The 13574-nt window shown below is 36.5% G+C and overlaps 1 protein-coding gene across 2 annotated transcripts in view; it reads left to right on the plus strand.

Moving 5' to 3' along the window:
* The window catches only part of LOC132149496 (potassium channel subfamily T member 2-like), a 76563-nt gene that overhangs the window by 40472 nt on the left and 22517 nt on the right, over positions 1-13574 (plus strand). For both annotated transcript variants that reach the window (XM_059558800.1, XM_059558799.1), the window contains exons 2-10: positions 2249-2328; positions 2600-2699; positions 3605-3658; positions 4734-4782; positions 7673-7732; positions 8798-8872; positions 11689-11772; positions 12088-12182; positions 13145-13325. In XM_059558800.1, coding sequence (XP_059414783.1) covers positions 2249-2328; positions 2600-2699; positions 3605-3658; positions 4734-4782; positions 7673-7732; positions 8798-8872; positions 11689-11772; positions 12088-12182; positions 13145-13325 — 778 coding nt within the window. The remainder of the gene's footprint in view (positions 1-2248; positions 2329-2599; positions 2700-3604; positions 3659-4733; positions 4783-7672; positions 7733-8797; positions 8873-11688; positions 11773-12087; positions 12183-13144; positions 13326-13574) is intronic.

Raw genomic sequence — 13574 nt, forward strand, 5'->3', positions numbered from 1 at the left:
TGCAGTCCAAAATGCCAATGTTAATTCAGTTCAGTTAAAAAAAAGTGTTGATGTTTTATAATTCGTTATAGGGGTCATATGACGTTGCTAAAAAGAACATTATTTTGTGTATTTGGTGTAATGAAATGTGTTTATGTGGTTTAAGGTAAAAAAGATTAAAAAAACAAACAAAAAAACATTATTTTCCACATAATGTACATTGTTGCTCATCTATGCCCCATCTTTCTGAAATGCGTACATTTTTACAAAGCTCATCGTTCTGAAAAGCGAGGTATACGCTGATTGGGCAGCTATCCAGTGCATTGTGATTGGCTGAATGCCTGAAGCGTGTGATGGAAATGTTTTTCCCCCTTAACATACCGTGATGCTGTGTGTCCCGGCACGACAAGACAGAACCAATAAAACCCATTACAAATGAAGCATTTGTTGCATCCAGTGGGGACATAATTACTGATTATTATGATTTATACTCTTTTTACGCGTTGTGTATCATACTGCGTGAAGAAATAACCATGCCTGCATTTGTGATCGGAGAAATTACAAGCAACAAGCACTACTCTACACTGCTTGAAACTCGTTTTTTTGAATCATCGGTGGCAAATTCTTTAAATATGTAAACGTACTTACAGACTTTGAGTCAGACTCTTCTTGCAAAGTTGGAACTGCCCCACTTTATAGAATCAAACACCCTAACTGTATTTTATGATTGTTTTGTACAACGATTTGGTCAGTGTAAATAAATAAAATTGACTTACTTAAACTGGTATTGTAGGTTACTCTCACAGGAAACAGTCCTCGTCCTTCGTAAAATGCGCTGCACACATCTGAATATTTGGGTTGAACTGTTCTTGAACAATGTTGTTAATACAACTTAAACACTGATTTCTAGTTGTGTCCTCTTTGGGAAGACCAAACAAAGTATTGTCGCTTTCACAACTAAACACACAGCGTCTTCACAACATGGCGGCAAAAAACTCAGTCAAGGAAGTTCTTCTCTGGCCTAAATGAAATTTTCTCTCATGACCCAACTAAAAAATGTACTTTCACTTTGCATCCATGCATGAAAACCAGGGTTGGATATGGGAGGGCACTGTCTATAATCATGTGATACTGGCTCATGGATCTTGCCAAAACCTGAGGTGTTTTTGGCCTATTTAAAATCTTACCTGGTGTAGTAAAAGGACTATACTGTATTTTACATAATTTCATTTTTGTGTGCTGGTTTTTACCAAATGCTACAAATACAGTATGAAAGTTCAAATAAATGTAAATGATTCTTTTTTTACAACAGCCTGTACATCTATAAATGTGAATTTTGATGTTTAACCCAGAAATGAAAAAAGAAACAATATTAAGTCAAAACATGATATGTCAGCTTTAATTGGTTTATGTAGGTGTCAGATATTTGTACCTTAAATTCACTCCAATTCATTTTGGTTCGTGTTAACACAAATATTAAATATTAAACAATCTGGTGTTGGTTCCACATTATGTTTGCATCTTCCGTTAATGATGAAACAACACTTGAATTTCGATCTGAACCAAAATGTCAGTTCAAAGCAACAATGTATTATTGGAAAGTTATTATAGTCTAATTCAAAATAAATGGTCAGTAATAATATTCATCTAGGGTCTTTCAAATGCGTACAGTAATGCCTTGCACCCATCAGAGTGCTCTGAATAGACTGATTTGGATATTTCTACAGCTTCAACAACAAACATTTTTACTGAGGAAACATTTAAGTGCTTTACAAAAAACATGCGCTTCCCATTTCTGCTTTTAAACCATCTAGCAGACATTTGTAAGTGCAAGAAAACACATTTTCTTTTGTGTTTCGAAAAGACTGCCTGTGTGGTTTGGCATCAAGCTGCAGCAGACACTGGATGGGCATCAGGTTGAACATGAGCTGGAATATTCCTCTTTTTCCAGTTCCAGATCTCTGTTTAAAATGAAGAAGCACTGGAGTTACAGCTCCTCCAGTTACGCTCCCCCTTGCTGTGCAAATCATTTATAATTCTGGATTAAGTCAGCGCAGATAGCGAGGTCAACCACGACCACCTTGTGCACATTAGAGTTTAATATAGCAACAGTGCTTTGTAGCTCTCAATTGATTGCTTTTTATATTACCGCAATGGCAATAAGTCTAACTTTCTTGCCTCCTCTCTCACACATGTCATCATTAACCGTCCTTCCCCCTTCCTCTCCATCTCTTGTTTATTCCCAACCAAACGTCATCATTCCTTTTAGAGTGCAGGTAGAGTTCTATGTGAATGAAAACACTTTCAAGGAACGTCTGAAGCTGTTCTTCATCAAAAACCAAAGATCCAGTGAGTTCTTGCCCAGACTCTAATTGTGGCTTTTCTTGTCCTGTGAGGTGGTAGTTTGTTTTTGCTTTCACGTGGATTGCTGTTGGCCCCTGTGAGTGGCTCTGTGGAGCTGGTGCTGAATAATTGGTTGGTCTTGTATTTGTTTATGCGCGTTTGATGTGCTGTCTTCTAGCTGTCGTGTCCTGTCCGTGAGCACTCGGCTTCGTGTTTCTGTTGTTTGTGAAGCTCTTTGTGATGCTGAATGATGACGGCCTCACGCTCTTGTGTGCAGGTTTGAGAGTGCGACTCTTCAACTTTTTCCTGAAGGTTCTGAGCTGCCTGCTCTACATCGTACGAGTCCTGCTAGACGACCCACGGGAGGAGAGAGACTGGTGAGACACAGCCACATGGCACTATGTTCCATGCACTCGAAGCAAAAGTTGTTTCGGTAGGCAGCAGATGTATTTAGTCTTGGCAACATTCTAAAGGTGTGCCGCCATCATCTGGGATCTGCAGAACCCAATGCAACTGAAGTTTTAAATTGTTCAGAACAGGTAAAAAGCAGGAGAGTGGGACAAAATGTAAAAGTTGTAACCAGGAGCAGGAAGAAATGTCTTATTTTTAGCAGGAATGGAATAATATGGTTATTTTGCACAAAAATAATTACAATTATCAATCATATTTTAATTGTATTAGTTCATTCATACAATTATTAATCGTTATAGTGATAGTGTTTAATCACTTTAGGTCACTGACTCACTTTACTGTTGCTGTTGCTAGTAGAGGTGTTTCTGCTCTAGATCGACTGTCTGCACTTCCATTGATGGTCGTTGTATTACATCACTGCTCATTAGCATAACATTTTACTTTGTCACATCACCAGCAGTGATTGTCACTCATGTAAATGGAAATCAACAACTCCTACTGGACTTTTTAAGCAGGGAGACAAGCATAGACAAAGAGTTAGAGAGATGGGCCAGAGGCAGCATCGTTTCCAAGTGAAAAAAGTAAAAATGCATTTTCTGCCAAAGTGCAGAAGAACAGCATATCGAGGAGCTCATGCCAAAGAGATGCAAGTGAACGACAGGAAAGGAGAAAGATGGTCAAAAGTGAAAACCGTGGGATCTATTTTCAGTTCAGAGAAGAGTTCATGTTCGTGTCGGAGAGAGAGTGTGGGTGGACGAAGGGAAAGTGAGATCTAGAGAAGACTGTGTCTTTGGTCTTTGGTTAGTCCATGCATAAAAACTCTTATCTGTGTGTGTGTGTGTGTGTGTGTGTGTGTGTGCTTCCCCTGCAGTCCTGGCTGTCTCAGACAGAATGCATCTGCTCACAACAGAAGCCATTTTGACTGGTGAGTATCCAGGCTCTTGACTCTGGCATGAGAAATTAAGAAAAAACACAGCCATGTGGCCATTTTAATTGAGTAGATCTGAAGAAAATCAATACAAATGTGTAATGTTTGAGAATCTCCTCTTTTTAAGATGTTTATTGGGTTTTTAAACCTAACTTTGTAGCTCATCTCACTTCTGATATTTCCCATTTAGCTTACCTTGTGAAAATGAAGTGCACTTAATTGTACTGAATGGGAATTTGTAGTGTACTTCAACTTCTAAAAGTATATTTTTTTGTTTACTTAGTTTGATGTTTACTAACAGACTAAAACATATTGATTGTAATTTTAACTGTAGTGTGTTATTCAATATTAATATTTTAAACGTACTAATATACAACTTCTTTATCACAGATATTTTATTACTGATGAATGCAACAAGCAATTACAATGTATTACAGTGTATTACAATTACAATGCAATTATAGTTTAATTATAATGCATTCAAGTTTCAATAGAAATTACATTAATGTATATTTTAGTTTACCATTAATGTTTGTCGGTACATTCAGTACTAAGCCTTAAACCATATTTCAATGGGTTATGATTCAGTAATTATTATTAAGTTGACTTTTTTGCTGGAAATGTATATGGTGCTGTTTACAATCAGGCTGTTTTGTCTCATGCCAACAGTAGAATTGATTTATTGACTTCAGGGCTCTGCACCAGGAGTCTCTGTGACATGTTTAACAAGGCAGTTCGGTTTTTGCCATTTATTAAACATCAAAAATTCAGCTGGTGGTCTGCAAGCGTTTAATGGTGTGTGTCTGACACGATGGTCCTGTGCTCATTACTTTAATTCAGAATACACACCACACAGCCTTGATTTCTTCATTCGTAAAAGAAAATAGTTGGTTTCAATGTGTCTATTGCTCAGGCATTGTAAATGAATTGGATTCTGGAATTGGTTTGTTTGTTTGACGTGTGAAAAAAAAAGTGTTCTATTATGAGCCCTCTTGTTCTGAGCGTATCTAATTTGTAATTTTCTTTTCATTCTTTATCTCATCTCATTCAAATAATGGCTTCCTGTCATCAGGTCCCTCATTATTTGGGTGAACAGGCCTTTGCCACTCTGGGCTCTTCAGGTCAGAACAAATAACACATTCACATATACACAAGTATTTCTTCTAAAGGCACTTTTGAGATTTTAAAAAAGTATTTTTTAAACACTTTTGAGACTCTTGCCGATTTATTTAATATTAAAGCAATGGATGTTCATATATAACTAGGGTGGCTATACTTGCCATTTTCATGGGACACGTCCTGGCCAGGATTTCTATATTTGGCTTTGTTTTCCTATTTTCATACTTGCTAATGGTAATGATCGAAAAGTAGCTTGACCAATAACATGCAGGCATTGTGCATAATTGACCAATCGTGACGAGTGAGAAGGTGGGATCTACAGAGAACGGTCAAAGCAATGCAAAAACTAATGCAAACAGCCAAACCTGGGATATTTTAGCCAACATAGAAATCCTGGCCAGGACGTGTCCCGTAAAAATGGCAAGTATAGCCACCCTATACATAACAGAACATTTTTGTCATTATTGGCTTCACTGGTTCCATGCACAACCTTTAACATTCATTGAACCTTTCCATTAAACAAAAGATTCATTATAGTGGGAACAAAAAAAAAAAGATAAATCTTTAGATTTTTGTTTTCTTTAGATAGATGTTTTTGTTGTTGTTGTTTGTTTTTTTATGCCAAGGGGAAAAACAATTATTATTTTAGGAATCCTTTTAGAACAAATGTCATTTCCAACACCTCAACTCCTAATTCAATTTGATCATTTTATCTTTTTAAATATTGTTGGAATAAATTTTGTGATGATTGGAAATGCTAATTTCATAGCTAGCATTTTATGTTTCCCAAATACACACACACAAACACACACACAAAAAAAAAAAAAAAAAAAAAATATATATATATATATAAAATATATATATATATATATGAAGAGTTCAGATGCAAAAGCCTCTAAGTGCCATCTGAAATTTTCATCTAAAATTAGGATTTTTATCAGGCCCCTATATTTATGTTCAGTTATTTCACTTTAATAGCCTGGAAAAGGACCTGCACATTGCAATTAAAGTAAAATGACTCAACCTAAGCATAGGAGCTTGATAAAAATCCTAATTTTAGATGAAAATTTCAGATGGTACTTAGAGGCTTTTGCATCTGAACTCTTCATATATATATATATATATATATATATATATATATATATATATATATATATATTATAGAAAGCGGTTTGTTTGCACATCATGTCTCATATCATGTATTCTTCTCAATCATCTGTCAATGAACAATACATTTGTTATTAATTATTCATCAATTATTCATCTTTGTTAATGTTTATTCATTGATCGTTCACGTTAGCTGAGTTTCGTGAAATAATGTTTAGAGATACAACTTTTGAAATTAATTATGTATTAGTAAATGTTAGTAAAAATTAGCATGAACCACAATTAATAAATGTTTTAAAAGTATTTTAAATTTGTAGTACATTTTAACTAATGCAGTTAACTATTGGAATCTTATTGTAAAGTGTTACCATTAATTTATGTATGTGTTAAAAGTTGTTCATAACTGTTGATCACATTTTGACTGAGGTCACATTTTAGAGTCTTATATTTTAAGATTGAAATTTAAAGGGGTCATATGATGCTTTTTTAAAGATCATTATTTTGTGTATTTGGTGTAACAGAATATGTTGACATGCTTTAATGTTCAAAAAGCACATTATTTTTCAAATACTGTACATTATGTTAGGTCTTCTATGCCCCGCCTCTCTCAAACGCGTAGTTTTTTTACAAAGTGCCTCCTTCTGACAAGCGCAGTCTGCTCTGATTGGCCAACTGGCCCAGTGCATTGTAATTGGCCGAACACAGCAAGCACTCGTCAGAAATGTAACGCCCCTTTTCATAATCTTTAAAAATAAATGTAAAGACAGTTAATAATGTCCTTAGTTTTACAATCAGTTCAAGCCTGAAAGGGGAACAGAGTCATATAACAGACACAGTGATGAAGCTCATATATGTTTGTAGTGCACAAGCCACAGACGGTTAAGACAGCTGACTCCACTGTGTGACCATCTCTCTCTCTCTCGTGATATGCAAATCTCCGCATTTGAACAGTCAATAGCAAATACTTAAACTAATTACTAAACATATTTACAGTAGATGACTCAAAGCGCCAGATTGTAGTAGCAAAGTCAGAATTACCTCCTTTCCTAGGTTCATGAAATGGTTCGTCCATAAAATTCGCTGCTGTTCTGCTGTAAGTAATCTTAAAGATTCCTAAATCTACTTTCGTAAGCTCAAATAAAGTGCTTCTGCTTCCGTCCAGATACACGCAGCATCTCCCTGACTTGGCTGCTTCAACACTAACTGCGGTTACTGAAACCACGGCTTCTTTCTTTGCGTGAACATTTGAGCGGCATTTCGCAAACATTCCCATATAGTGACGTAGACATGTGGGGCGTGTTTGAATGAGCCGTTTTAGGAGGGTGTGGTAGTCTTAACTTTGATGAAGAATATCTCTTTGGGTTTGAGACTTTAGTCTGTGCAACTTTACAGATCTTCTTCATGCACCAAGAGCCTGTTACACTCCAAAGAGAAAGGAAATATTGAAATCGCATCATATGACCCTTTTAAAAGTTTCGTGATCGGGTAAAAAATAAATAAATCTTTACAGAAAAGTAGCAAAAATAAATGATGCAACATTGTTTTCGTGACCTTCATATAACAAAACCTAGCGTTATTAAAAATCAAGCCATAGTTCATAAAATTGCCTGTGGTTGAAAGACACACAGATACATTTGCCATTGTTGTGTTGACCTCGGTTGGGCCATTTATTATCAAACAGTGTGAAACATGCTGCCCCTGCTGTTTCTTCCTACACAACCTCTGCTTCTCTCTCATCTTTGTCCCTTTTTGTCTCTCTGTTTGTCTGTTTTCGCCTCTCTCCAGGTGTTTGTTGCATTCATCAGTTTTTCAGAGACCATGTTGCTGGTGTACCTCAGTTACAAGGTGAGTCAAACAACACATGTTCCCATGGTTTTATCACTAGTCCACTATGAGACCCTCTTGGCTTCAAAGAGGTCTGTATTACCTGGAGAGAGCTATCTGTACCTGTTAGCACTTCTGTTCATTACATTGCCGGCTGCAAGCCAAATTTAGCTTTTAAGAGCCCTACCTGACTTTCATTTAGTCAGAAAACGTCTGCTTTAGAATGAATGTCAAAGAAGAAACTGCCTTTGTTAGTTACAACTTCTACCAGCAGGGGCTAACTGACGCTATAACCAATCATTACTAATGTCTATTTTTTTTTATTTTCTGGAAATGAAATCTCTAGCGTACTTTAACAAAGATTAGTTATTAGTTAATGAAATAAAATAGTCTGCTTTAAAGGAATATACTTAAGCATGCTACAAAAATAAGCTCAAAGGGATAGTTCAACTTCAGTTGCTGGTCCCCATTGACTTCCATAGTATAGAGAAAAAAAAATACTATGCAAGTCAATGGGGATCAGCAACTGAAGGTGAACTATGCCTTTAACCGCCATAAGCTGTTTTGACCAGTTTTTTTTTTTAAACCGTGATAGAGAGCAATTGATAGAGGAAGTGTTTGCGTTGAACTGTTTTGAAGGGACTAAGTGGGCAGAGAAAGCACGAGGCATGTTTGTCCTCCAGACGCCGATAGTGAAGGGATCTCTTAGAGTCTTGTTTGATCCCCATACGATGAGCACAACCTGCATCAACACATCTCTCGGGCTCTTTGTTCTGCATTGATTTCTTTCAACACCATCTAGGCCTCTTCACCCACACAGGGCCCACATGGGTGAGACCTAAACATACAGTACATCCAGCTTTTGAAATATGGCAGGCGTTTAACACCTTAATTCAGCCACAGGCCCAACTGCAGACGATAAATGAAACATATTTCCGAGTGGGGCGAGGAGAGTGACCTTTAACTGCCTAACCTGCTGTTCTTCAGTGGATCAAACCCAATCAAAGCAAAGTTTCATCCTTTAATCTAAGAGGTCACACATACAACAGTGTTTCTTGACCCTGACAAGAGTGTCCTTGTTTCCAGGGCAACGTTTGGGAGCAAGTGTTGCGTATTCCGTTCATTCTGGAGATGATCAGCACCGTTCCTTTCGTGATCACTGTGAGTACAAGAAGTCAATGGGATTTTCATGGAATGCTCCACCTCCAGAATTGGGCCTAACAATCAAAAATTATAATGTTTCTGTCACAATATTATTTTAGATATATATATATATATATATATATATATATATATATAGTTTTGAGAATTACGTAAATATTGGAAATTGGAAAAGTTGCTGCTTAAGTTTTTATAATAGCAATTTGCATATACTCCAGAATGTTATGAAGAGTGATCAGATGAATTGCGTAGTCCTTCTTTGCCATGAAAATGAACTTTATCCCAAAAAAACATTTCCACTGCATTTCATTGCTGTCATTAAAGGACCTGCTAAGATCATTTCAGTAATCGTCTTTTTAACTCAGGTGAGAATGTTGACGAGCACAAGGCTGGAGATCATTATGTCAGGCTGATTGGGTTAGAATGGTAGATTTGACTTGTTAAAAGGAGGGTGATGCTTGAAATCATTGTTCTTCCATTGTTAACCATGGTGACCTGCAAAGAAACGCGTGCAGCCATCATTGCGTTGCATAAAAATGGCTTCACAGGCAAGGATATTGTATAGCAAGGATATTAGTAGCAAGGATATTGCTACTAAGATTGCACCTAAATCAACAATTTATAGGATCATCAAGAACTTCAAGGAAAGAGGTTCAATTCTTGTAAAGAAGGCTTCAGGGCATCCAAGAAAGTCCAGCAAGCACCAGGATTGTTTCCTAAAGAGGATTCAGCTGCGGGATCGGAGTGCCACCAGTGCAGAGCTTGCTCAGGAATGGCAGCAGGCAGGTGTGAGCGCATCTGCACGCACAGTGAGGCCAAGACTTTTGGAAGATGGCCTGGTGTCAAGAAGGGCAGCAAAGAAGCCACTTCTCTCCAAAAAAAAAACCATCAGGGACAGATTGATCTTCTGCAGAAAGTATAGTGAATGGACTGCTGAGGACTGGGGCAAAGTCATATTCTCCGATGAAGCCCCCTTTCTGATTTGGGGCATCTGGGGGCATCTGGGGGTTTGGGGCATCTGGAAAAAGGCTTGTCCGGAGAAGAAAAGGTGAGCGCTACCATCAGTCCTGTGTCATGCCAACAGTAAAGCATCCTGACACCATTCATGTGTGGGGTTGCTTCTCATCCAAGGGAGTCGGCTCACTCACAATTCTGCCCAAAAACACAGCCATGAATAAAGAATGGTACCAAAACACCCTCCAACAGCAACATCTTCCAACAACCCAACAACAGTTTGGTGAAGAACAATGCATTTTCCAGCACGATGGAGCACCGTGCCATAAGGCAAAAGTGATAACTAAGTGGCTCGGGGACCAGAATGTTGAAATTTTGGGTCCATGGCCTGGAAACTCCCCAGATCTTAATCCCATTGAGAACTTGCGGTCAATCCTCAAGAGCCGGGTGGACAAACAAAAACCCACTAATTCTGACAAACTCCAAGAAGTGATTATGAAAGAATGGGTTGCTATCAGTCAGGATTTGGCCCAGAAGTTGATTGAGAGCATGCCCAGTCGAATTGTAGAGGTCCTGAAAAAAAAGGGCCAACACTGCAAATACTGACTCTTTGCATAAATGTCATGTAATTGTCGATAAAAGCCTTTGAAACGTATGAAGTGCTTGTAATTATATTTCAGTACATCACAGAAACAACTGAAACAAAGATCTAAAAGCAGTTTAGCAGCAAACTTTTTGAAAACTAATATTTATGTAATTCTCAAAACTTTTGGCCACGACTGTATATACTGTATATATATATATATATATATATATATATATATATATATATATATATATATATATATATATATATATATATATAACATAATATAATTTATATATAATAAATATAATTTATTTATAAATACATATTATTATATAATTTATTAATAATTATATTTTACTAACAATTGCAGTTTCTGTTATTACTGCCAGTAGTGGAAGTAGTAGAAGTACTATGTTTTATCAGACACATTAATAATAATAATATTTATTTTTTTTACTAACAATCCTATCAAAGCTTTATTAAAGATTAAAAAATAATTATATTTTACTAACAGTTAGAAAACGATTTTGTTTCTGTATTTATTTGATTCAACATAATAAGGATAATTAATTGTTTTACTATCAATTTAAAAACTTTTATTTCTGACAGTATTATTATTATTATTGCTGTTGTTTAATATTATTAAACATTATATATGAATGATGTTATTTTACTAACAATTACAAAACATATTTTGATTCTGGCATTATTATTATTATAAAGCATAATATAATAATTAAATTTTACTAACAGTTAAAGCAATTTAGTTTATGTTACTTTTTATTTTAATAAACATAATAACAACAACAACAAAACAATAATAATAATAATATTGTGTTTAATTTTATTACTTACTATTATTATTATTATTATCATTATTATTACTACAACAAATCAGTATAGGTTGATTTAGATTTTACTTGCATTCTAAATGTGCATTATTTAACATTAATTTCATAACAGCCTTATCTGTGGTTATGTGTACAGTATAATCCAGGCACAGTGAAAAAAGTGAGTTGATTCAGATTGACTGTTCCTGTTTGAATAATCGGATACATTAAAAAGAACTGCACCAATTCATATAGAAAGCTATTGTGTTTACATGTGCTTAGAAATAACTAAAATATGTAATTTTTTTTGCCATAATGCTGAAGATTCATCAACCCCACAGCAGTGCTCCTGAATTGTGGTGGTAGAAACCATGTTGTGTGTTATACTGTATCACCAAACTCTTTGAATTAAAGGAAATTAAGTGTTTTTTCTTTCCAATCAGGTGATTATGCCCTCCTTCAGAAACTTGTTCATTCCTGTTTTTCTGAACTGCTGGCTGGCCAAACACGCTCTTGAGAACATGATTGTAAGAAATCAAGCCTATCCTCTCTCCCTTATTCCTGAGCATTTGTGTCAGTGTTTATCCACTTGCATCACAAAGCCCTAATTTTCCTCCATCTCTATCTCACTTCCACCTCATGCCTTATTTTCCTGAATCTGTCTGTCCTGTACTGCTGAAAGCTGGCTGGTTATCGAACTTTCCAGAGCTCTAGATTATTATGTTTTTAGGTTTTTATCATAAGGACAAGCGCAATGGCACTGTGTTATTAAAGGTCTCACTGTCTCTCATGTCTGCCTTCTTTTATCTCTCTGTTTCTCTCCTCCTTCATGTTGTTTTCAGAATGACCTGCACAGAGCGATTCAGCGAACACACTCGGCCATGTTCAACCAGGTGCTCATCCTCATCAGCACCCTGGTCTGCCTCATCTTCACTTGGTGAGAGAAAAACCAAAACAGGGCCTAAAACTGATTTCTGTCAACAAGAAAATTCCTCCTTCATACCTCCATATCAGGGAAACAATATATATATATATATTTGTTTTTTTTATTAAGAAGTGATGTATATATATATATATATATATATATATATATATATATATATATTGTTTTTGGTGCAAGAAATGTTAAAAGTGGACATGTCGAACAAGGTCTTTTTGCATTGTACATTGCAGAATGGGAACTAATGTGACAGTGCTGCTGTCTGTGTGACTGGTCAGTAGTTGACAGGATGATGTCTCTAAAGTGCTGATTAATTAAACACCATGTTTTGTGTGTGTTCTCTTGTTCCGTGAAGTAAATAGCAGGGAGGTGCTGAATGTGCAGGGTACCAGTGCATTTGTAAAACAGAAAGGGGATAAATTAATGACCTTTTCACCACTGACAGCTGCATGTTGACTCAACTGGCCTTCCAACACTGAGCAAACACACACACACACACACACACACACACACTGGCTGTTCTCAAAGATAACACACATACGGACACACAAACAGGGTTCGCATCATGCCGTCTTGCGCGTGGCTCACCACACCGTTATTGTGTTTTGGTTCGTGTTTATCACAGTTTGCTCCAAACCATCCGGTGATGATATAAACCTACTGGCTTTCCATACACATGCAAATCCCTGCAAACCTGTCCACCTGAAAAGCCTTTCAAGGAATAGTTTATTCCGAGATTATTTACTCACCACCATGTCCTTTCCCATATGCTGTTAATTTGTTTCCTCATGGGACACAAGTAGAAGTTTTGAAGATTATAACGGTTCTTAGTGACTACGTCTATCAGGCTCTAAAAAGCTTTTAAAATAGCATCATACAGGTTTTCATTTCTGGGTGAGCTATGCTTTTAAATCCATGTGTGAGGTGTTCTTAGTCCCTTTTCTCTCTCTCTCTTCCAGTATTTGTGGTATTCAGCACTTGGAACGAGCAGGGAACAACTTGACGCTCTTTGACTCTCTGTATTTCTGTGTTGTCACCTTCTCTACTGTGGGCTTTGGTGATGTTACACCTCAGATCTGGCCCTCTCAGCTACTGGTGGTCATCATGATCTGTGTGGCTCTTATAGTTCTACCAATACAGGTAAATAAACACAGTCGGACAATGACAACTCTTCTTCCTCCTCCTTTTCATTATATATACATACATGTCTCTGAATATTCCATGCAACTTACGATACTGACGATAAGTCAATACTGTACTCAGTCAGTCATTGAATTATTCACTCAACCAGTTTGTTGAAAAACCCTGATTCATTAAGGAACAACAGCACACCACCACTGTGTTTTGTTTTACTTCTTGTTTATTGAACTGTTTGATTATTTCTATATC

The sequence above is a fragment of the Carassius carassius genome, chromosome 9, assembly GCF_963082965.1.
Source record: "Carassius carassius chromosome 9, fCarCar2.1, whole genome shotgun sequence".
Classification (NCBI taxonomy): domain Eukaryota; kingdom Metazoa; phylum Chordata; class Actinopteri; order Cypriniformes; family Cyprinidae; genus Carassius; species Carassius carassius.